General features: G+C 50.6%; 1 protein-coding gene across 1 annotated transcript in view; it reads left to right on the plus strand.

Annotated features, from left to right (window-relative positions):
- Nucleotides 1-24,879, plus strand: part of Myo1d (myosin ID) — a 301,212-nt gene extending 276,333 nt beyond the window's left edge. Inside the window, exon 22 of the mRNA XM_038326939.2 lies at nt 22,708-24,879. Within this exon, the coding sequence (XP_038182867.1) occupies nt 22,708-22,864 (157 nt within the window). The 3' untranslated portion in view covers nt 22,865-24,879. The remainder of the gene's footprint in view (nt 1-22,707) is intronic.
- Nucleotides 24,880-25,326: the final 447 nt, after the last annotated feature.

Consider the following 25,326-nt stretch of genomic DNA (forward strand, 5'->3'; position numbering starts at 1 on the left):
ACAGTGTGCTGAGCTTTCAAAAACTCCCCGATTGTATCCCCTAACACTGTGACTTCATAGCAAGGAACTGGTGTCACCAGGGCGTTTCCGGGCCTCATTGCAGTGGGAAGCCTACCCTGGGAACCCCAGTCTTCTGTGGTCTCCACCTGTGAGTTGCAGGGCCAGTCACCCGCATCTGTGTGTGGCAGGTTCCACCATGGGCTGAGCAGTTACAGGAAGGAGCGAGCTCAGCTGTGCCATCTGAATAGCTTGGCAAGCTTTTCCCATTGGTGCTGGAACAGTTTGAGAGATAACACCATGAGGCTGGGCTCTGAGTCCGGAAGGAAGACAAAAAGGGATACACATTGATTTTCTTCTTCTGGAGGAGGAGTCTGAGCAGAATTTCATGTGGAATCCCTGCTGCAGGACGGCTCCTGGGGCCTTCAGGGTGTCCTCATCTGCTTGCAGCTGTCTGGGGGGCACCTTTTTTGCTGCCTTGCCTTTTAACTCTTTCTGCCTAACACTTGTCTCTTTGTGTGTGTGTTTGTTTTTATCCTAAGGCTCATTTTCCTTTTGCTTTATACTTTTCTCATCCACTAATCATATGCCCTTGTCTTAACAAACCCCTAAACCCCTTCCCTTTGGACACCCCAGTGAGCTCATCAGTATGCAAGCAAATGATCCACACCCCAAATCATCACCTCAAGAAAGACAAAGCAACCATCTGAACAGGGGCAGACTTGGGGGGGGGGCACTATAAATGATGCAGAGTCTGAAGTAAGCCGCACCGGCCTTCTCGGTGGGCGTGCGGGTGTGTGTTTGAGCACATTTCCCACCCACAGCTTCAGCACCCGCTCCCTCGGCCGGCAGCAGCATTTTAATGTCAGATGGAAGCACCGGGTCTGTGTTACCATAGCAACCACAGAGTGGCAGAGCTAAAAGCAGCAGCCTTGGCCACGCCACCTCCCTGCAGCCCACCCTCCTCGGAGGCGCAGATTCCCTTTGTCTAGCTCAGGCTCCCTTTGCCATCCTCTCCCTGCCCCCTTCCCTTTGTGGCCCCCACATTACTAAGCTCTGCTGCCCTGCACCTGCAGCACCCAGGCTGAGGCCAAGCACAAAGCCTGTGGGAGTAAGGGAGGGAGAAAGCCCCGCTGCCAGCCCAAGCTTGGGGACTTAATGCCTCATTGAGACCAGCCTTTTCGAGAAGGGTTAGAGCCTGGCAGGAACACTCTCCTTTTTACCAGTTATCCATCTCTGGGCACCATGTCTGGCTCATTTGGCCATGGCTCTGCTGGCCTAAAGGGATGGGCATGCTGCCTGCCTGTCCCCTGCCTGGGCTCTTCCCATGCTCAAGCAGTTGGAAGTGGAGCTAGACGTGGTCACAACTGCTCATAAAAGCTCCAGAGAGATTGCCTTCAGCTCTCCAGGTCCCTTTTGATTTGGTGAGCGGTAGCTGAAGAAGGGGATAACTGTGAATAGGTGGTCTTCTGCAGATCCAGGGGCCCTGGCAGCAGCTCCCTCCTACCCCTGGCTTGCAGGAGCAAAGTCACTCATCCTGTCTCTGAGAACTGTATAAAGTAGAAGTGTAAATTGTAAAGCACTTCCATGGCCTCTGGAGTGTGAACTCTTGGTTGAAAGGGGAATTGTTTGGAGAGAGTGTGCTAGGTGGTTAGCTTAGCATCAGCTTGGAAGGTGGACCACAGGAATGACCCCAGCCTCTAACACTTCTTCACTTTGACCTGGGCAACACTGCAGTTCCAATGCATTGCTTTTGGTTTTGTGTTGTTGTTGTTGTTTTAGTGTTTGTTTGGTTTTGGAACCTGTCCTGGAACTAGCTCTGTAGACCAGGCTGGCCTCGAACTCACAGAGATCTGCCTGCCTCTGCCTCCTGAGTGCTGGGATTAAAGGTGTGCACCACCACCACCCAGGCAATGCATTGCTTTTATTCAGCTGCTCTGATACTCAGGAGGCTGAGGCAGGAGAGTCACTTGAGCATGGGAATTCCAGGCTAGCAAGATCTCAAAAGGGGAAGGGTTATAGCTCCACAAAATATGCTATGACCTAATAAAAGTTTTAAAATTTGCAGGATACTAACTATATCCACCACACAAATAAGTGTTTGTTTTGTTGTTGTGGTTTATGATACAGTCTCACTCACTCAGGCTGGCCTCCAGTTCACTATGTAACTAAAGATGACCTCGAATTTCTAATCTTCCTGCCTCTCCCTAACTGCTGAGTTTACAGGTATGCCCACCATCCCGGGTTGATGCAGTTTTGGGGATCAGAACTAGGACTCCGTATGTGTAAGCAAGCACGGTATTGGCTAACCTGCATTCCCAGCCCTCGGCATTTGGATAATGGTATTTTTAGTGTTTTCCCTCACAAATTATTCTAGTTACTGGGTTTTTTTTTTTAACATGTGTTTATTTGTGTATTTATGCATGTGCAAATGCATCCTTCAGCATAAGTGTAGAAGTCAGAGGACAGTCTATATGGGTCCTAGGGCCAGCACTCAGGTCATTTTAGTGGCAAGCACCTCTACTGTTTGAACTGTCTTGCTGGCCCTAGGTTTTTATTTTGGTTTTTAGTTTTTTGTTTTGGTTTCAATTTTTCCAGACAAGTTTCCTTGTGTATCTACCCACGTTAGAAATAAACATAAAGACTGAAGGCTGGAGTTTTAGCTTCACACCATACACACACACACACACACACACACACACACACACACACACACTGGCGCTAGTGAACATTATACTTGTGTATATAATATTCTTGCTTGGGTTCTTTTGCCAGAGGTGGGGTTGGGGTTATTATACTTGTGTATATAATATTCTTGCTTGGGTTCTTTTGCCAGAGGTGGGGTTGGGGTTAGATAGCCCTCTTCTATTCCAGGCTAGAACTAGCTCTGTAGGAATGACGATGACCTTGACCTCCTGACCCTCTTGTCCCTACTCCCAAATGCTGGGATTATAGGTATGCCACCACCCCAGCCCCCAGCTGCTTTCTTCTTCTTCTTCTTCTTCTTCTTCTTCTTCTTCTTCTTCTTCTTCTTCTTCTTCTTCTTCTTCTTCTTCTTCTTCTTCTTCTTCTTTTTTTATTTATTTATTATGGATACAATATTCTGTCTGTGTGTATGCCTGCTGGCCAGAAGAGGGCACCAGACCTCATTACAGATGGTTGTGAGCCACCATGTGGTTGCTGGGAATTGAACTCAGGACCTTTGGAAGAGCAGGCAATGCTTGAACTCTGAGCCATTTCTCCAGAACCCACCCCCTTCTTATTATGCGGAGGAGTGCGGCTGCGTCGGAGGAGGCGTCTTCGGCGGAGTATGTATGCGGAATGGGCGGCGATGTTCGGTTGGTTTGATTCTCTATCATCCTACTCCCTCCCCTCCCCCCCCCTCCCTTCTCCTTTCTCTTCTCCTTCTCCTTCTCCTTAAAGTAAAATGTTTGTTGGGTTTCCGTGTCATGTTGGTTTTGAGACATTTCTCTGTAGCTTTGGAGCCTGTCCTGGAACTAGCTCTTGTAGACCAGGCTGGTCTTGAACTCACAGAAATCCACCTGTCTCTCCTTCCCATGTGCTAGGGTTAAAGGCATGTGTCACCACCACCTGACAAGTAAAATGTTTTTTACTATCATTTCTTCACTGGGCATTGGTGCTACACGCCTTTAATCTCAGCTCTCAGAAGGCAGAGGAAAGCAGATCTTTGTGAGTTTGAGGCCAGCCTGGTCTACAGAGTGAATTCCAGGACAGGTTCCAAAGTTACAGAGAAACCCTGTCTCAAAAAAACAAAAAAAAATTCTTCAAGGAAGAGTGTACAAGACTAGATTTAGATCCCTCATTTCAAGATCCCATCACATTTTGTTTCCCACATAGCTCTTCACAGAATTCCATACAAAAACAGTGCTGTTCTTGGTTCATGGTTATTTCTAAACTAAACTACAAGCTCTAGAAGCAGGGTGGGTCTCTTCCCGAACCCTCTATCTAACTTTTAGCAAGACTTGGTAACTTGAATGAGGAGATGAAAAGTAACCAAACATAGGGTGATAGCAAAATGGTGGGTAGGCCCAGGATTCAGAGGTGATAGAGCCACTCATCCCCAAAGGCCCCTGAGCTCGGAGACTCTCCTTCAGGAAACACTCTAACGGGACTCTATATGATGTGTGTACTTCTAGTTTACCTCTGAAATTTGCCAGAATAAAGTTTGATTAATTAAGCTAACTATAGAGTAGCCACGGTTACCATCTGTTACACAAGGTCATCTGCAGTCTAAACTGTTGACGAGAAGCTGGAGCCTCAGCTGGTAGACTTCATGCTCTAACATACGCAAAGTCCTGGGTTCCAGAATCACATAAAACTGAGTGTGGGGCACACATCTGAAATCCTAGCACTTGGGAGATGGGAACAGAAGGAGTAGACATTGGAGGCCAGCCTGGATAGCATGAGATATGCCTCAAAAAAATTTAATTAAATAAAAAAAACTTCAGAAATAAGCATTCTACATGTTTGTTGTTGTTTGACATTGTTAAATTGTATTTATCTATGTATTTGATAGGGGTATGTTCCACAGAGCATAGGTAGGGGACAGAGGACAGTTTGTGGGAGTCGGTTCTCCTCTTCCACTCTGTGGGTCCCTGAATCACACTTAGATCTTGGCTTGGCACCATCTAACCCCTGAGCCATCTCTCCTGCCCAGGGCTTCTTGGTTTTGACATTAAGATTCTCCAGCAATGTGTTTCTTTCTTTGTCTTTGTGGGGGGGGGGGGAGGCAAGGTGCATGAATACACGTGTTGGATATGGGTGTCCTCTCTATCACTGTCTGCTGTATCCCCTGAACAGCCTCTTACTGAACCTGGAACCATCTGGCTGGCAACGCGCCCCAGCGATCCTGTCCCTATCCCCAACCCCAGCTCTGAGGTTACAAGAACACATGACCACACCAATTTTTATGTGGGATCTGGAGATTTGAACCTAGGACCTTATGTTCTGCAGCGAGATTCTTACCTTCCGAGCCATCTTCCTACCACTGCATAAATTATAAACAACTTTTATTCCAACATTCTGTTTATTTCTAAGTATTGTATTTTGTTGCTGTTACTCTCTACTGTGACTAATTTATAAAGCAAATTTGATTACAAGTATATATGTGTAGGAAAATGCCTCTCCGTGATTTGAGACCTTTGAGGGTCTTGTACTGTGTCCCCAGTAGACAAGAGGAGATGGGTACAGGAGCCTTGTCATCTGCTAAGCTGTTTCTCAAGATGGTAACTGGGGCATTTATCAGAGGCAAAGCCAGACTAGCTCCTCTTCCATCATTCCCAGGGAAGTGATCACATGGGGAACCCTGCCGGTTCCACTCACCACAGTGAGGGAAGCAGCCTTTGGGGGAAGGACCCAACCACTCTCAGGGCTACTGCTTTTCAGCATCTAAGGTGTAATCAAGGTAGAGTGTTGCTGTGCACTCTCCCAGAAATGGGAATGTACTCAGCAGACCCAGAGCTTTGATTTTAGTTGCTGCTAGTGATGTAGGCGGGATACAGTGAGCTACCATAATCTGCAGTACTTCACACCATCTCCAGACTGCTCACAGAGCCTCTTTCCCTCCGAAGCTTCCAGGTCCCCTCCTGGGACAGCCATTTAACACAGACATGCAACTGTCTAATCAGGACATGCACCATTTTCCAGACTTGCCCAGGCAGCAGTGACCTAAATATTACTCTGGGTGTCTAACATCTAGCCCTAGAGGAAGAGTGCCTTTGGTTTGATTGTTTTCATGCTAATGAAGTTGGGCCAGTAATTCCAAGTCTCCTTCTAGATGGCTGAGTCACTTGAGGCTATGAGTTAGTTCTTTAGAAAGCACTGGTATGGTGTCTTTATTAAGTTATTCACTTTTCAATAGAATCACTTGCACACCTACTTAGTCTCATTTGTTGTGCCATTTTTAATTGATATATAAGATAAATGAGTAGGAATAGAGGGATTGGTGGAAATGGACCCACCCACTTATGCCAGCCAGATGGTCAGTCTTGAGAAAGGTGACTGACTAAGCCACTTCCAAGCAAGGGATGTGGCAAATGCAGTGGCAGATTGTTCATCTCTTCCCCCATCCCCCACCCCCCAGGTGACCCTGCAGGCAATAAATAAGATCTGCATTTAAGTCACTAAAGCCATAAACACACACAGTAGGGAAGTCCATCTGAATGGCCCACCTAGGTGTTAGCTGCAATTGGCCTTCTACAGAAACTTCTCTGCTCTGGAGGTCACACCAAATTTGGCAAGAAGCCCTGTGAGGACACTTCCTGTTGAAATCTCTTAGGATAGTAGGGGCAGGCAAGGGAAAGCTTCTCCTGGGTCCTTAAATCAAATTAGTGATCACTGAGAAAATGAGACGTCTTCGTGGCACACAGGAAAAGTACACATGTGGCTTGAGAAAACCCACATTCCGGCCAGCAGGCTCCAGTTTGTATCTAAACAGCCATTTCGGAAACTTAAAAAAAAAATAGAAAAAGAAAGGGCACACACACAAGGGAGAGTAGTGAGATGGGCTCGAGTTCCTGAGGGCCTGTGATGTGTCCACCCTGGGCAGCATGGCCAGTGGCTTCTGTGATGTGGGATTCCTGAATAAGAAGGACTGGACCTCGGCCACTGGCCCCCCTCTCATTATTGTGCCAGAAATAAATGCCCTGTCCCAGGAAACAGGAAGTGAGGCCTCATGGAACGCGTCCTCTGTGGGAATACCGTTCTGCTTGCCTGCCGTCGTCACCGTGCCCTCATTCTGTAGCACAGGCGTTAAGTAAGAACCTGAAGATTGATGCATTATGTACTCGCCTAAAATAGCAAAGGCAGAATAGAAAAGGCAGAGCCGGTAGGCAGCATGCAGAACATATTGACAGGAGGCCTGCCTAGCCTCTGTTCATAACAGCGTGAAAGCATGTGCTGGAGGGGGGGGGGGATTTTCCATGAATAGCGCTCCCGAGGTAGAGGCTCCCTGACCACAGGAGAGCAGGTACGTGTTTAGCAGACATCGCAGAGTGCAAATCCTTCCGTTCTCAAACAGGTGGTAGAGAGTGGGCAGTCGTTCTTTTTCCTCTTAGTGTCCTGGGGTTGCTTTATGACTTACTCAGTTTTAACCTCTTTGAATTCCCCCTTAGTACAAAAATCCCCAGTTACTTGCTCCTAATGAGGTTACCCATGGGTTACACTGCCTAGGTGGGCAGCAACATTTAGTGACAGTGGAGTGGAAATTTTATAAAAAGTACCAGACTATCAATGCTGAGAAGAAAGCGCCGCTCTTTGTCAGCGTGTATGGAATTTTAAAATACCCAAGAACAGGTTAAAAGCACCTTATGGAACCCACAAGCTTTCTCACCAAAGCAGCACGATGCTGAGCTGTTTCTCAGGAGGCCAGAGGTGGTCAGGGAGAGGCCTGCGATTGGAGCCCAAAGGCCCTCTCAGCCTTTCTACTGAGGGTGGAACCCACGGCCTTGTGTGTGCGGCAACCACTGAGCCACATCACCAACTCCAGCCTCAGAACATTTGACCAGCACTCCCTTCCTGGCTACATCCCTCCTAAAAGTCTGCCCCGCTAGCAGCCAGAAATGGAACACTTGTTCATGCTGTATTGCACTAGCTACCCCGCACATAGTTTCCCCTTTAAATCTCGCCAGGACCTTTGTAAGACAGGTGCGTCTGTAGCCTTCACAGAGTGCCCAGAGACCATCAGCTGGAAGGGAAGTCCTGGATTAGCCAGCGTTTCTCTGGGTAGCCCTGGCTCTCCTAAAACTCACTATATATAGATCAGGCTGGCCTCAAACTCAGAGAGCTGCCTGCCTCTGCTTCCCTAGTGCGGGAATTAAAGGCACACGCCACCGCCACCATCTCATTGTTTGTTTGTTTGTTCTTTCCTTGGGACTGGGTGTTAAGTAGCCCTGGCTACTTTGAACTTACTGTGTAGCTATGAACGACCTTAAATTCCTGATTCTCCTGCCTCCACCTCCAGAGCGTTAGAATGACCAGTGTGCACCACCACACCCAGCCCTCCCTTTCGTACACCGCACAGACCACTATAATCTTACAGTTTTTCTGATGAATTGCTTGTAACACAGGTCCTGGGAGGCCGTCCACCTTCCTGAGTCACACCTCTTCCTGAGACGGAGAAAGGTGTGGGTTTTGTGTAGTCCTGGGTCTGCATGATGCATAGTGAAACTCTGGATTTTCCAGAGCTGTCACTCTCCCAAGGCTATCTGCTTTCTCTCTGGCTCCTTCACCGCCACCCAAGCTGAAAGCTGTGGAGCCATGATCAACTTTACATTCCGTCAGCTGCCAACATTCCGTCAGCTGCCAGGTTCTCCCTTTTGGGCATTTTTCTACTGACTGCCTTGCCCTTTTAATGACCTTTCTTCCCAACTTAAGTTTTCTCAGTTCATCTTCCCCCCTCAAAACGCCCCATTTATCTATTTTGTGCATTGTCTGTCTCATCTCTATCAGCTCCCTGGACTGGAGATTCTACTGAGTACTAACTATATGCCAGGCATCCTTTTGGCACAAGGTCCCCTTCTCCCATAAAAATTTCTTTGGAAGGGGATGGAGACAGTGACAGACATCAGCCAGCCAAGAATTGAGACAGTGGTGAGCACACGGAAGGAGATAGGCATCTGGCCTTCTCTCCTCAAATCCTTAAGGGTTCTCACTGCCCACAGATTCAGTGTGGACTTCTCCCCTCTCAGCTGCCTGCCAACCTGGCTGGGCTCATCCTACCACATTCTCCCAAACCTGTGTGAGTCCTGGACTCACCTTCTAAATCTCCTTTCTCCTCCTACGGGCAGAGGTGGTCCAGCCAGGCTCTAGGGGAGAGAGGGAGCTGGAACTTGAGGGATGGTATTAGTGACTAGCAAGTGAGTCACCGCCAGTCCTGGCACACCTGGTGCTCAGTGTGTCTGGCACCCAGTTCCATAGCTGCATCCTGATCTATGTCCACAGAGATCAGCTACAGGACAGGTGCTGCTCTCCCCTTCGCCAGCGCTGGAGCCTAAGTTCCCAGGAAAGCGCATCCGCCCACAAAGCCATAGGATCCTTAGCACAATTCCTAGACCTCCCATGGCTCCAGCAGGCTTGCACCCTCCATGACAGTGATCTGTTGCCCCGCTGCCTCCCTTCCCAAATGGTGAGCACAAAGCCTGTTTCACTGCTGTCTTGTAACCCAGAGCTCTCATCTCACTGTGTAGAGCAGGTTGTTAAGGCCATGCTCAGCCAGCGCCAGGGTGTCTGAATCCAGGGGATTAAGAGGTTGAAGTCAGCCTGGGCTGCATAGTGAGAACTTGTCTCACAATAGAGAAGCTAAACAGAAGAGACAGCCAGAGACTCCTGAGTTCCTAGCAAACTTGTTTTGTTCCTAGTTCCCAAAATTGTTCAAAAGTGCAATCCTTTAATCTGTGCCCAGTGAAGTCTTATCCATTTGTTCTTTAGGCAAGTCTTTTCAATATCGCTGTCCCTGGTGTATTTATATGTGGACTGTTTTAAATGCTCTCAGGTGGCAGGGACTGGAACTCACCCGGCTTCCTGTGAAGTTAGGCGACTCTGGCCACTGGTGAACATAACTCACGGTTTTGAAGAGCGTGAGTGTGAATAAGCACAGATGTGCTACTGAGTTGTGTGCCCAGAGGAAATCATGGGTGCTGGTCAGGTTCCTTCCAGTCTTATTTAGCACCTTCATTAACGATGTGAGCAGAAAATAAACACCAGTGTGCACAGATGGTGCTAACCATAGAGGTGCTGTGTGCAGAAGTGTTGAGAAAGAGAACCGTAAGCAGGAAGCAGCCAAGATGTAAAAATAAATAAATAAAAAAGCCTCAGTACAGCAAAGGAGAAAAAAAAAAATCTCGAACAGACACAGAATAAATTCCTCAGGACCCTGCAGCAAAAGCATAAAGAGATGTGGGCGTTAAAGGAGAGAATGACTGCTGCCCGTGGACCCGGAGCTTCTCGGGAGAGGACGGGCTGCAGCCCCGCGCGCCAGTGAAGCCTCGCTACTGCTCACTGCAATGAGCTCTGCTAGGCTGCTGTCCCTGAACTCTGTTGCAGTAAAGGTTTTGTTTGCTGATGACTTGTTGCTTCTGGGCTTTGTTGTCGTTTGTATTTGAGAGAGCTGTGGCCACAACTAAATCTTTGTAGTTTGGCTTTGGAAGGCTACATTATCCCTAATGTACAGCGTTAAGTTGGACAGTTTGGGAGAGACAGAGGAACGAGCTCTGAGAGAGTAATATACTATGGAGTTAAAATGGGGCATTCTCATAGCTGCAGCTCTAATTGGGGCAGGGATAAACCATCGCCCCTGCCCTCGCAGGGTGAGTGCAACCTCCAGCACGTCTTTCTTTACCCACCTTGCCAGCGGAGGCCTGCTGGGGTACACACAGAACAGGAACCTTTTACCTTTTAGTTGACAGAAATAGCACCTGGGAATAGCCACAAAACAATGATCCTCCCCGCAAAATGTGTCCTGAGGGACTGGATGTGAAGCTTGGTGGAGTTTGCCTAGCCTACAAGGGCCTGGGCTCAGTCTGAGCACTGAAAAGGGAGGAAAGGTACCCCCAGGAAATCAGAAACGTACACAGGCTCTCCAGACACTGGGAGAGTACGCCCCTGACAGCATCACTCGGGTCTGGAAGCGTCTGTCTTCTGGCCTGGTTGAGCTGAGGCATGGGAAGAGCAATACCCAACAAGATTAAGGCAGGAGAGGTAAGCAGGCCACTACAGGGTCATGGCTGCAAGTCGGCCTCTACCTCCAGTGAGCCAGTGGTGAGGGTGTGGCTGGGAGTCAGCGTCTAATCCCAGGGAGAGCAGGTATGGGGGTGTGGCCATGGGTCATTGTCCAACCCCAGAGAGGGGTGGTGGTGCTGTCCTGGCTACAGGTCAGTGTCCAGCCACAGCAACAGATACGACGCTTTTTCCTGTGACACCTAGGGCTGGTGAATTCCATGCTGCAGAGGCCATGATCCCCACAAGGCTAAGACAGCAGCTGAGTAGGGAGCAACGGGACGGAAGCTGAAGGTATCTCTGGAGAGGCACTCTGGGTGTGCCATTCCCAGCTTTGAGAAGTCACTTGACATAAGCTTCTGCTTCCTCCTCTATGAAGGGAAGGGAATGGCAGTCCTCCCTGTGGCAGCTTTGGGAGGGATTAAATGAGATGATGGCATGTACAGCATTTAGTGCAGCACCCGCTACAGGATAAATAGTAGAAATAAATCCTCAATAAATGGATGATTTCCAATCCCAGCCCCAGCCCAAGACCTCTAACAGTTAGTCCAAGGCTGCTGCGGAGCACCCATAGCCATCAGGCAGCCTGGTGATCACTGGAAATACAACCCTTGGATACACTAAGAAATATGCAAAGAGCCAGGGTCCACCCATCTCCGTCAACCCTCAGGACGTAAGCACAGCATGATCATCAATGTCATGTTCCAAACCCCATCAGTCCTGCTGTGTAAAGTGACCAGCAGCAGGGTATCTGTTAGTCCAGCATCTATGAGACCCTGACTCAACCCCTGCTGCTGGGAAAACAATATAATGTACCCATTCGCATATTCTCCATCCTCCCAAATATTTTTATCTCTCTTAGAATCTCATTTTAGAAACGAGGCATTTCCTGGGCATTAAGGTTACAAGGCAAGTAGATAAGACTGTTCAGAAGGGCCCTCCAGATCTCAAAAGGCATCCCATGAACAATGAGTGTTCCTTGTGCCTCTTCATCACACTACATACAAATGTTCCCTTGCACAGAGCAAGGTGCCAGAAGTGTGCATGTACCTCCCCTAGTCACCTCTGGATCTGATGGCTCCCTCACCACATCTGCCCAATCAACAACCCCATTTGAAAGTTGCATAGGTGCTGGGCACATCGTCTGGGTAGTGTCTCATAGTTCAGTTAACCCCAACTGCTTGCTTGCTTATCCATCCTTCCTTCCTTTCTTCCTTACTTTCTTCTTTTTTTGGTTTTTCAAAGCAGGATTTCTTTGTGTAACAACCCTGGCTGTCCTAGAACTCTGTAGACCAGGCTGGCCTCGAACTCACAGAGATCCTCCTGTCTCTGCCTTCCGAGCGCTGGAATTAAAGGCATGAGCCACCACTGCCTGGCAATCCAACTGTTTTCTTAATCATATCATTATAAAAAGCAAATCATCCACAGACAATGGTGTGCTCCCAGTCTGTGTCAGACCCTATAGCAGGCACTCTTGATAGGGTGTGGACAGTACCCAGTGTCCACTGCTCAGGAGCACAGACAATGATGACATCATATTCTGAGCTTAAGACTCCAGCTGCATAACTAGGTTTGAGTCCTACCTCTGCTCTGTGACTCCACGCAGGTTCTAAATCTCCATCTGAAAGTGGAACTTGCCTCCTGTCGTGAGACTGTCAAGAACTGATGTTTCTGACGCTCCTGTGTTCTCTGCTGCTCTTCGTCTGATGGACTGAGTACCAAACAACAGAAGCGTGTTCTCCCAGCTCCCAGCTCCCCAGTGTCCAGCCCAGAGTCAGCACGGTTAGGGTCTGCTGAGGGCTGCCTTCTCATCATGTCCCGACACAAAGGGAGGCAGAGAGCAAGCTGTGTGTCTCTCAGACCAAGACCCCACTTTTGGCTGGGGGTACAGTGTAGCGGTAGAATAAGCGCTTATCTCTGAACGCGTGTTTAGAGTCAAAATGACAGTGTTCATCTGGTGCAGTCCATAGCATCATTACTTTATTTGACTTTCTCACATTTTTAAATTGTAGATTTCTTTTATTATGTGTATGAGTGTTTTGCCTGTATTGTATGCATGTGCCCGGTGTCTACAAAGACCAGAAGAAAGCACTGGAGCCTCTGGATCTGGGAACCAAACGTGGGTCCCGTAGAAAAGCAGCAGCGCTCCTACCTACTAAGCTCTCTCCAGTCCAATCGTTGTGACTTAGGTGTCTCTTTAAGTAGCTTACAGTTGCATATTTTAGGTCAACCTGTTTTAAACAATGTATCCATTTTGTACAGCTTATTGCATTTATATATTCAAGCTTATCTATGGATATTCTATGTGGTTGTGCATTCTTTTTTAATTTTCCATGTATTTGTATGTTTTATACACGTATATGCATGTTAAAGAGTTCTCTCCTTCTACCATGTGGATTCTGGGAACTGAACTCAGGTTGTCAAACATGGTAGCAACCACCTTGTTGACCCAGTTTTAAACTAATATATACATATTATTCATGTGTATCTTGTTAGGGTTGCTGTGAAGAGACACCATGCCCATGACAACTTTTATAAAGGAAAACATTTTAATTGAGATGGCAGCTTACAGTTTCAGAGGTTTCGTTTATTATTGTCATGGCGGGAAGCATGGTAGCATGCAGACAGACATGGTACTAGAGCTGAGAGCCCTTACATCTTGATCCAAAGGCAACGGGAAGTGAAGTGTGATACTGGGTGTAACAAGCATAAATGGGATGTCAAAGCCCAGCTCCACAGTGACACACTTCCTCCAACAAGGCCACACCCACTCCAACAAGGCCACACCTCCTAATGGTGTCATGCACTTTAGGGGCCATTTTTTTTTAAATCACTACAATATGTTTTTTTTTGAGATTATAATTACACCACTTCTTCCTTTTCTTCCCTCCAAACCTCCAATATGCCTCTCCCCATGTTCCTTCAAATTCAAGGCCTCTTTTTTCATTGTTATTATATGCATATATGTATATTTGTATATACATATATACTTCTAAATTTAACCTGTTGGGTCTGTATAATGTTACATGCATTTACAGGGCTGACCCTTAGGCCCTGGACAACCAGGTGGTGTGCTTTTCCCATGCCCAGCTGCCTGTAGTTCTTTGTGTTGAGTCGAGGCCTTGCAGGCTTTCCCCATGCCGCTGACACGGTGCCGTCCTTGTGCAGCTCATGTCTGAGTGGTCCTGCTCGTGAGACTTTGTTCTTCTCATGTTTCTCAGGCTCTTTTGGTCCCTGTACTTTCCCCTGGATAGGCCAAGTTTGCATCTTCCTTTTTCTTGGAGAGTTACCATTAGAGCCTCTGTTCTTGCTTCATTTCATCTTTTCCTTACCTGTGTTCTTGTGAAAGAAGCCCAAAGACCACCCTCTTTCTCCCCATCCTCCCAAATAAGAGGAGCTGGAATGTTCACAGCAACACTTCACTGTCTTCCATGTTGCTGACATCCAAGATTTTAGCTCAACATTGTCTTGTTTCTGTGCTGGGGATCAAACCCAGAGCCTTGTGAATTTTACTTCTCAGTCCTTCAACACAGTCTTTGTTTGTTTGGTTGGTTGGTTTTGTTTGGTTGGGTTTTTTTGTTTTTGTTTTTCAAGACAGGGTTTCTCTGTAGCTTTAGAGCCTGTTATGGGTAGACCAAGCTGGCCTCAAACTCACAGAGATCCACCTGCCTCTGCCTCCTGAGTGCTGGGATTAAAAGCGTGTGCCACCACCGCCCGGCTCAACACAGTCTTAAGCCATCAGGTACTTACGTTTACTATGGTCCTGAAAAGAGCCACACGCCCCGTGAACTGTATGGTCTGAGTTTTCCTGTTCACCAGCCCTGCTGCCCTGGGCCCTCTAGACTCGTATTGCCTGCTGTGTCCTGCAGAGATCACGACGGCTGAGCATGGCAATGTTTTGTGGTCTCTGCCTAGGTGATGAGGCCACTAGTCCTCTGTGAGCAGCCTTCTTGTCTTCTTGCCTCTGGTGGCCTATAGTGGGTTTACTCTTCAGAGACACAGAGGGCTGGAGCCCTGTCTTTTCCTGACTCTTTATTCTCCACCTGGTGCTTCTCTGCCACTCTGAAAGGCAAGCTGCTTCTGTGTTCCTCACACAGACTGGTCAGCCTACAGGGGGCTCCTTGCTCCTCGGTCGTGGTGTTGGCCATGATTCTGCTCAAGGCAGAACTTTGGGGCCCCAGACCAGCCGTCCACTCTTGTCGCATTCCCCTGCCACCTGGAGGCTGTCTTTTTGTTCCTTTAACGTCCACGGTGGCTCCCATGCTCTCTGTAGAGCCCTACAGTGCTGAGCTGCATGCAGGAGCTCCACTTGCCAGGCCTGTCCTTTCCAGGGCTGAGCACAAGAGAGCTCTACACTCCAGGCCTGTGACCTGGCTGGAGAGCTTGCAGGAATGAGGCCGATGGAGAGTGAATGGCAGCAGGGAGTTGGCGGGCCCCCGGCTGCCTGTTCCAGACTCTGCTCATGGCATGGAGGAAATGTGGGATGTGTGTGAAGCAAGCAGGGCGTGGGGCCCAAAAGACAGAACCAGTTGGGCGACAGTGGTCACCAGGAGAGGCTGAGACGGTAGTCTGGAGAACTGGCTCTGGGCTGCGTGGGCAGTAGAGGTGAAGGGAGCCGAGCTGACTCCCAGCTACTGGCCTCTGTGAGGAGGGTGTCTAGGCTGGGCTCTTGACAGGTTTGACGGGGATGAGGCCAAAAGGGTGTGCTCAGTGTGGCTCGTGGGAAGACTCGGCTGCCTGTGGAGTGTTGAGGGGTCTCTCAGGAGAGACCAAGAGTGTGCTGGAACCTCATGCTTGAATGCAGACAATGATTAGATCATTATCTGTCATGAAAACCACACAATGGTAACATAAAATCTAGTGAATGTACAGAAATAACTGAGAACAAGAGGATGAAGCCAGGGAGGCCCCTGCAAGAGCCCTATTGTCCTTGAAACTCAGCCCAGATACCACCTCCTTGGGGAGATTCACCTCAGCCACCATTACCAGTTGCTTCTTCTGTGTGGCCCACACCCCAGCTCAGAAGTTAATTCACTACCTCCTGTCAGGTGCAAGATTGGCTCTCTAGATCCGTTGATGGACGAGTGGTTCTCCACCTGCGGGTCATGAGCTCTTTGGTAAAAGTCTAGCTACCTGATTATTTACATTATGATTCAAAACAGTAGCAAAATTACAGTTATGAAGTAGCAACAAAAATAATTTTTTGGCTGGGATCACAACATGAAGAACTGTATTAAAGGGTCTCAGCAGTAAAAGGTTCAGAAGCGCTTGTAGGCGGGGAAGAGAAGGGACTTAGAAGCACTTTATTTTCTTTTAGATTTATTTATTTATTATGTATACAGTGTTATAGATGGTTGTGAGCCACCATGTGGTTGCTGGGAATTGAACTCAGGACCTCTGGAAGAGCAGCCAGTGCTCTTAACCTCTAAGCCATCTCTCCAGCCCTTAGAAGCACTTTAAAGAGGACACGACGAGGCTGGAGTGGGTTCCCTGCCTGGGTCTGGACACCAAAACAGCTCAGGATAGGGCAGAGGCAGCCCCTGGGCGTGGGTGAAGCTCTCAGGTGTCCAGCTGTTTCACGACTGCTGTGTGGTTTCACCTCGTCCCTTACCGGCCACAGATACAGAAAGGGCTGCAGAGACAGGAAGTGCAGCAACCGCCGCCCCCGGCCTCTTGGCTCCTCTCGAGCAGCTGTGGTGCAACCCCAAGCAGAGCAGAAGTAGTGTTTCCCCAGCAGGGTTTTGAAAGAGCTGCCCTCTGAGGCTCAGCACCAGCAGGGGGCCGTGCTCCTGAGGCAAAGAGCAGTTCTCAGTGGGAGCCAGAGTGTGTACCGCATGTCCCAGGGACATCAGTGAGGTAGAACCCTGGGGTTGGCTGCCCAGCACGGGAGGCTTTTCATCTCATTGTGACCGCATCTCTGGTCCACAGCTTGGGACCAGACAGCAGAGTACAGCCCCTGCTTCACAGGGCACTCTTGTTCCTCCCGTGAAGTCCAAGCCAGGCACCCTGCCGGATTGCCTGCAACCTCATGGGCCACTTTCTTGGGTTGGCTTCGGTCTGGAGACTGCATTTCCCATCTGACCAGGGGCCTGGATGAGGAGGGACATTCTGCTCAGCTGATTCAGCTCCTGGACACACGTGGTTGTCCCCTTTGTACATGGCCTGTGGGTGCACAGCCAGCCCTGGAGCCATGTCGGCTTGTCCCTTCTTACCCACAGCTGCTCTAATGAGAAGACGAAGTCTAAAGTGAAAAAGGAAAGAGAGTCACTCGACAAGGGCCATTTGCCTGCAATGACGGCTGAGAACAGATGACATGAGATGAAAGTCCCCAAATACCACATTTTGCTGAGCCACTAAATCCTGTAACAGAAGCTGGGGAGGAAAGGCCCTTCCCCCATAGGCAGGCTCCCTCAGCAGCTGTCGTTTGGCTCGGCACACCATCAGAGGGAGATACCCTATCTCCCTCTCCATTCTCTGTGAAGATGAGGAAAGACCCCAGTGTGTGCTGGGGCTCAGGCCAGAGCCAAGGCACTGCTCCCACGGCAGCACCCACTCTCCTGTGCCTGCTGAGACCTCACCAGCTCCACAGCCACACAAAACCTCTTGCTGGTTTGGTTGTCTCGCTCTGTAATCCAGACTGGCCTCAAACTCACAGCAGTCCCCCTGCCTCAGCCTCCTGAATGCTGTGATTAAAGGTGTGAGCCACTGTGTTCAGTCTAACTGTACTTCAGTCATTCGGTTAACTTAAAATAAGGACTTCCTCTAAAACTGGTCAGTCCTGGCCTTTAATCCCAGCACTCAGGAGGCAGAGGCAGGTGGATCTCTGAGTTCAAGGCCAGCCTGGTCTACAGAGCAAGTTCTAGGACAGGCTCCAAAGCTACACAGAAAAACCCTGTTTTGAAACCCCTTCCCCCCCAAAAAAAACAAAACAAAACGAAACATGTTTTATGCTTTTTGTCCTCTAAATCCTATTGGCAGAAAAACTCACACATTGAACATGGACTACTATGGACTCAGTGTTAGACAGCTGTTAGCTCTGTCTACTTCTAGACTATTCTACTACCCCCAAAGGAAATCTCCTTAGCAGCCCTGCCACCCCCGCCCCTCCCTGATGCCCCTTGCAACAACTAGGCTACCCTGTCTCTGGCAGTGTGTCTAGTGGGGTATTTCCCATAATGGGGTCTTACAGTGTGTGTCCTGTGGTAGCTGGCTTCTTTCGAAGCTCATTGCTGTATTGATATTTTACTCCTTTCATTGCTGAATAATATTCCACTGGACATACTATCCTAGTGAATGGATGTAGCGCACTTTGGCCATCCGTTCAACCACTGATGGGCTGTCTTTTGTAAATACTTCTGCTGTAAGAACTGATATCCAAAGAAGTTGTCTGAACACCCATTCTCATTTCTCTTTGGCACGCACCTGGGAGGGAGCTGCTAGACCGTGTGATTGGTGTTTAGTTTTCTCTCTGGCAGTGATTGGTGTTTAGTGTGCTAAGGAACTGGGAGCTGCAGCCGGGTTTTCCTTTGTGCACGCCATGTGTGGATGGCAGCAGAACCCTCCCAAGCTGCTCCTCTCTGCCCCTCATTCTATTGTGAACTCAACCCCTCTTCCTCTGAACCCTGCAGCAGCCTCACAAAGATGGCCGGGCACCGGGTCAGACAGGGATACGCCAAGGAGAAGAGCAGGAGCCTGGGGCCATCCCATTTCTCAGTGACCACCCCGAGTGCTTGTTTTTCTGAGGGCTGCCTGCCTCCTGGGACTCTCCCATTCCACAGACCATCTGGCCATCTTGCCTACGAAATGAGCTTCTTGAGTGGGTGTTTCGGGTCTAGGTAGGACCGTGGCCAGTTGAGCACACTGCCCGTCCCCATTGTGAGGCTGGAATAGCAGAAAAAAGTGCTGGGAGTGGGCTGTCTGCAGTGCACCACGGCCCGGGATGGTGTGCTAACCCGGCAAGCCCAGAGCCAACGGCCTAGCTGGGATTGCCCATTAGTACTGGGAGCCCTCCTGGACCTTCAGGCATGGGTTCTGGTCCCTCTGAGACCCCTCCCCCTCCAGGACCCTGTATCCATATGTGGAATGTCAAGCCATGCATGAGGCATAAGGGCCCCCACACCTGTCAGGCAGAAACACAATCTGAGAATGCCCAGGATACACAGCGCCAGACAGGGGCTGCTCAAACAGAGCAGCCGTGTGGCTATGAGCTCCAAGAACATGTGCGGAGAGCATCAGCCCAGTCTGTCACGGTGGCTCTTCTGAGCCAGCGCTGCTGGGGGTCCTTAGCCCTCGACTGAAGGAGCGCAGCTCCCCTGGGTAGTGCCCATTCCCACAGACAGAGCTCATCTCTTACAGCATGGCCTCTGTGCTTTGATCACAGCCTGCAGATCCCAGGAGGGCGAGCAGCCTCCCAGGGCACAGGAAAAGACCCCGTCTCTAAGGTTACACTTACTTTCTGTATTCCTGGGGCTCAGCACCTTGAGGTAAAGACTGGGTAAAAGCTGGAGAGCAGAGGTGGGGTGATGGTGATGGTGATGATGATGAAGAAACAACCTTCACCTGTCACCACCAGCGCATAGGTGAAGAAGAGAATCTCACGTGCGCCTGATGGCTGTAAGAGACTCACAGGGACTTGGGCAAGCCCTGGAGCCAGTAGAACTGGAAGCCAGGCCTCCAGCCCAGCCTTGTACTTAAAAATCCCAGATGATCAGAAGCAATCTTGTGCATAGCACACTACCCAGAAATCTAGGGTGGAGAGTTGGGTGCAGTGGCTCATGCCTGTAACCCCGGCACCAGGAGGCTGAGGCAGGAGGAGTGACCATGAGTTCAAGGCCAGCCTGACCTATATATAGTGAGATCTCATCTCAAAAGAAAAGGGGAAGAGGAGACAAGGGAGGGATGTGGAGGCATGGCGTGCATTCTTTCCTGATATGTCCTAATTGATTCTTGCCCCATGGAGGGTGGGGCTGGAAATTGGGAGTTTGATGTTTGAAGCAGAATATGTGGTTAGGAGTAGGGGTGGCAGGCACAGAAACATGTCTCTACTTGGGCTGTTCTCTGACTACCTTCCATGTCCTCAGAGGACCAGGACATGGCCACTCCAGCAAGCTCCCTGGGGCAGGCTGAGGGTCAGCTCTGGCTGTGGGAGGGAAAGAATAACCCTGCTTTCCTGGGTCAAGGAAGAGCTCCTCCTTGGGAGGTAGGGAGCCACCACAGGCTGGCACAGGATGGTAGCCTGCCAGAGAAATGGGGGCCCAGATCTGTCCGCATCACCATGCAGAAGAATCCAGTTCCTGGCTCCTGCCTTCCTCCTCACAGAGGTCCCTTCTCCAGCAGCAGTGCCCTCTGGAAGGGAGGGAAGCCAACCTCAGTGCTGTGTGCTGGAGCCTCCCAGGTATGGGTCTGCTCAGCTCTCAGTTCCAAGTTCCCTGAGAAAGAGGATGTCCCCCTCCTCCCCTCTGTCTGCTTCCTGTCCCGGCTAGTGTTTACTCTCCACTGCCTTGGACTGACTGGCCGACTAGGACTAGATGGTAAAGGGGAAAGAGCCTGCGGCCTCTGAACCCAGTCACACACCGAAGCTCTCCCCACCCACGCCCACACCAAAACTAGAGCTGTCCCCAAACACCCAAAGAAGAAGAAGGACGGAGACCATGGCCACCCTGCTGGTAACACTCTGGCCAAGGGACTAGGCTGAAAAAAAAGCTCCTATTGGGAGGGCCCACTGCACCTCAGGAGCATGGCCGGCATGCTGGTGATTCTCCACATGTCAGCTTCTCAAGCTGACATAGAATTGTCCCCCTAGAGCCCGCTCCCAGAGAATCTGAGAGAACCCAGAGTCATACTGCTCTCCTGGCCCCACTAGGAAGAGGAGAGCAGGATGGTGACCCCTAAGGAACAGAGGAGAACCATGGTGGCTGACAAAGCTTGGGGACTATCTTGTTCGGAGGCAGCCTCAGAGCTGGCACTCTGCCTGCTGGGGGCCTGTATGAGGCCACAGGGGACCCATGCACACCTACTGCAGCCAAGGGCCCTGTAGCTAACCTGCAGAGCCCCCTGGTTCCCAAGGGAGTGGAAAAGAACCTGAGTCACTGCCTCTGATGGGCTCTGCTATTTTTATGTCCAACTCTGGTTAAAAATATCTAAGCCCAGGTTCTAGCTGGGGCTGACAGGACATTAAGTATTTGATACTTAGTGCCCATGTCTCCCTGGTCCCATTCACTGCCTCTGCATCATGGCTCATGAAGCAAGTAGGTAACAGACCTCAACAACCAACCCTGGGCCTTCTGTGGTAGGTGCCACCAAGTGTCCCTGGACACCATGCCCTGGGGCCAGTGCTGCAGAAGCACCTATGCTCAGAACACTGATCCTTGTGAGCAGTAACACGGCATGCAGCCTGACCAGCATCCGAGCAACTGGGACTATTGGACCAGCCAGTGCTTGGGAAACAGTGGGAAAGCTTGTGCAGAGGCTGGCCTCAACCCTGGCTTCCTTCTGCATGGTGGACATGGCCACTCAGTGCTCATCATTCAGTGCTGGGAGCTCCCTTAACCCCAGGAGACCAGGATATTCAGAAGACCCAGCCTGTTCACCTTTGACATGGAGCCTCGGCAGCCACAGCAAAGGAATCCCTAGGGAGGCAGAGAAAGCCTAGCTGGCCGGGCAGCACGCGGGAGGTAGAGACAGGTGAATCTCTGTGAGTTCAAGGCCAATCTGGTCTATGAGAGCTAGTTCCAGGACATCTAGGGCTGTTGCACAGAGAAACCCTGTCTTAATAAAAAAGAAAAAGGAAAAAGAAAAAAAAGGAAAGGAAAAGAAAGGAAAGGAAAGGATGCAGCAGAAGCGGGGTGCAGCGTGTACACACGGCTGGCATGTGTGTACACACGTTAGGTGCTGGCCTCCTCATAAGGTCCTCAGCTTTTAAAATAAGCTGCAGCTGGAGTACATTCAGCACAGTGTGCGTTATTAGAGGCAAGGGCTTCCACTTCCACAGCCGGGAGAGCACAGCAGGCCACCCCTGAGTGAGTCTCCACTCAGTGAGGAAGCCCTGGCTGTGGCTCCCAGGCTGACCCTGCTCAGCGTCCTGGTGGATAGGAAGTGAGATAGCATCCACCTACCCATTCTGGAGCAGTCAGGCAGTGGGGACTATCTGCAGGGCTGTCTGCGCTCTGTGGCAAAGCCTAGTTCCCCTTGCTCCAAAGTAAGAACAGCCTTCACAGGAGGGTCACCAACTCAGACCCGCTTTGATTTGGTTGGTTTGAGTGGCACTGGGGACTGAACCCAGGTCCTCACACACGCTAGGCAAATGCTCTACCACTGAGTTGTCTCCATGTCCAGGACTTTCCAATTCCTTATTTCCACACAGGGTGTCAGAAAGTTGCCCAGGCTAGCTGTAAACTCACTCTCTAGCCCAGGTTGGCCTTGAGCTTACTGTCCTCCTGACTCAACCACCCAGGTAATTGGGATTTCAGATCTACTGTACCCCAAGGCTCAGCCTCAGACCCACTTTTGACGGGCAGACTCCATGACAGCCAGCTAGATTCAAGGCAGACATTCCTTGAGGGGCTGGGGCAATTCTAGTCTCCCTTATGGCAATCAGAGACGACTGTCATGAGTCAGAGCCCTGACACCCTTTTTCCTGAACACCCAAGTGACTCAGCCCAGCCCTGGCAACGGCGCAGCCACATCTGCCTCCCTGGTTCGGCAGCACACAGGGTTCCCTGGATGAGCACTCAGTCCTTCTGCCTTTCCAGCAGCTGCTGGCCGTAGCACACACCTCAGTGCCTCTGTCTCCTTCCCGCCTCTTCTGGGCCCCTGCAAGCCTCTGTGGGCACCTGGGAAGAAAGCAGGTTGAACCCTGAAACTGCCACCCCACAGGATCCTGGCAAATGGCAGGGCCCTGGGGGTTGCTAAGGAAACCACACGATTCTCTGTCTGCCCACTCACTGCCTGCCTGGCCTATCTTTTCCCTTCTTACAGTGAGAAGCGCCATCTTCAAGTGAACGTCACCAACCCAGTGCAGTGCAGCCTGCATGGGAAGAAATGCACCGTCTCTGTGGAGACGCGGCTTAATCAGCCGCAGCCCGACTTCACCAAGAACCGTTCTGGCTTCATCCTCAGTGTGCCAGGGAACTAACTGCTGCACGTCGGAGGCCTGGCCCGGGGAGCAAGAGCTTGAGCCTGGCACAAGGCTGGCCGGGCCCTTAGCCTCTCCATCCCTACACACGTTCCACCTTGCTCAGCATCCCAGGAGTCCACTAATTGCTGTATGCCCTCTAATACCACTAGAAATCAGCATGCAAGGGCCTCCCTGGGCAGGGCTCCTCTGCCTTCTCCGAGGCCCTGCTCATGAAGTGTCCTGTCTGACTTTCTGCCCCTGCCCCTGCCCCTGCCTCTGATCTCTGAACTCTGCATAGTCCCTGCTCAGGAAACCAAAGACCCTTTGCAACCTCCTGGGCTGACAGCTAGACCACTTCTCACCCTACAAGCAACTGGATAGTACCTGTAGTTGGCAAAGGGCCAGTGACCACTGCTGACCCAGCAGAGGGATGGGTGGCCCAGAGCACAGGACAGTTTCTCTAGCCAGAGACATTCTCTTAGAGGTTTGGATCTAGTGTCCGTGTGCAGAGGACTAGCCCTGCTGTGACCCCCACACCTGATGCCTTCCTTCCCCCACATGATTGCAGCCCTTGGGACCTAGCTCAGAGCCCCTTAGCACAAGCCTTACCGCTAGCAGCCAGCCAAAGGCAGCAGGTAAACAGGTTTGCCTGTGAAGCCCATCCCTCAGCCACGTTCAGTCAGAGGCCCCTCCTTCCAGAGCTGACCCTGGAAAATCTTTTGCCACCAAGGTTGCAGGACCTGGACTTTCTGACCACTTCTCCCATAGACACCCTGCTGCTACTCAAGGACCAGTTATCATAACCCTTCTCTTTGCAGACTGCCAGGTTTGTAACCAGATGTCCCCTGCTGTAATCACACTGTCAGTACCTAGTAGGGAGCAAGGAGAGCCCTTCCCCCGACTCCTCCAGCTGAGCCTCCTCCCTGGAGAACTGGGACTCATGGGGAGCCAATGCACACAGCTGTGAGAGCTGGGTCAAAGCTGCAGCAAAGAGCGTGGAGTCCTGGCACTGCCGGCCAGGCCAGGGTGCCCACCTATGCCACATACCTGCCTGCTGGAGCCTGGCCCCTGAGCCCGCTGACGGGAAAGAGCTGACAGTGTCTGCCAAGCAAAAAGCTTGCCTGTTTCAGAGCCTTCCTGAGACCCCTGCCCCTGTCTCAGCTGCTGAGGATAAGGCCACCTGTGGGCAGCGCAGGCTGCTGTGAGCACCTACCACGGAAGGGAAAGGCTGTGAGCAGACATCAGCAGGCCCAGCAGGACTTACAGAGCCAGGAGCACATTTTCTTCACTTTCCCCAGATTCTGCCCCCTAATCCTCATCTTGCCACTCTAACCCACCAAGTGCCTGTGTGCCACCTCCTGTGCCTTGCCCAGGGCCTGAGGGAGTCACCTGGCTGACTGACCAAGGTGGTTCCAGCCACCTGGTCTCTTACCCCCTTTTGCAGAGCTGTGGGGCCTTTTACACTGCAGGCCGTTTGCAACAGAGAGCCCTGCTGCGCCATCTGCCCTCGGGAGCCTTTCTCATCCTCCAGGCTCGGTCAGCTGCCCGTGCAGAGCGGAGGTGCCAATCGCCAGCGGACACTGACGGACCCATCTGACTGGAACTTCACCTTCCCTTCCCACCGCCCGCCCCAGCGAGTTGCTCTACACTAGACAAGCTCCAGTGAGTTCATACACACCAAAGCAGGTCATGCCAAACAAGTCACAGATCGGAGGCTGGGCATGGGGGCTCTTCTCTCACCCTGACGTAGCCTGGGACCCCTGACCCAGGCCAGAACCTCCCACCAAGGAACTGCCCTGCCCACAAGCACTTTATGATCAGTGTGCGGCCACTGAAGGACCTGGAATTTCGGGTGTGAATGACAACAGTAAGAAGGGACAGGACACAGTGATTGTGTGCACGGAGTGGGGTCTCTCAATGATATGAAATGCAGTCTATGGTTTGGTGCGTATATTCCTATTTTCCATTAAATTAACTTTATTTCTAAAGCATATTTTGATTTATCATAAAGAGCAATAAAGCATTAAATCTTATTTTTAAAGGCATTCTGATTATCATTTAAAAATAGTGAAATTTTAGATTATATAGTCAACTGCCATCCCAGAAGGTAGAATCAAGCACAAATTATGTAAAATGGGGGATAATTTGCCCAAGGCTTTTGAACAGAAAATTTAGAGAGTGAGAAGCAAGCCGTGTGAGGGAAGAGGCAAGAGGCAACCTTGGAATTCAGTCCAGGCACACTCTTCCGCCATTCTGAAGCTGCGGTCTAGAATCCTAAGGGAGCATGTTTCTGAAATAAACGCATGTCCACACAAAAGATGGCACGAACTCCTGCTGCAGCTCACAGGAACAGGAGCCTCGGGTAAGGTGGAGACCCCAGGAGCTCGGCCCTGCAGGGTCTTGCAGTCACTGGCAGACTGCCAGGGCCGTAGGCTCCAAGCAGTGGGTGCAGGAGCAGTGGGTGCAGGGACGGCAGAGAA

This window comes from Arvicola amphibius, chromosome 4, assembly GCF_903992535.2.
Source record: "Arvicola amphibius chromosome 4, mArvAmp1.2, whole genome shotgun sequence".
Lineage (NCBI taxonomy): Eukaryota > Metazoa > Chordata > Mammalia > Rodentia > Cricetidae > Arvicola > Arvicola amphibius.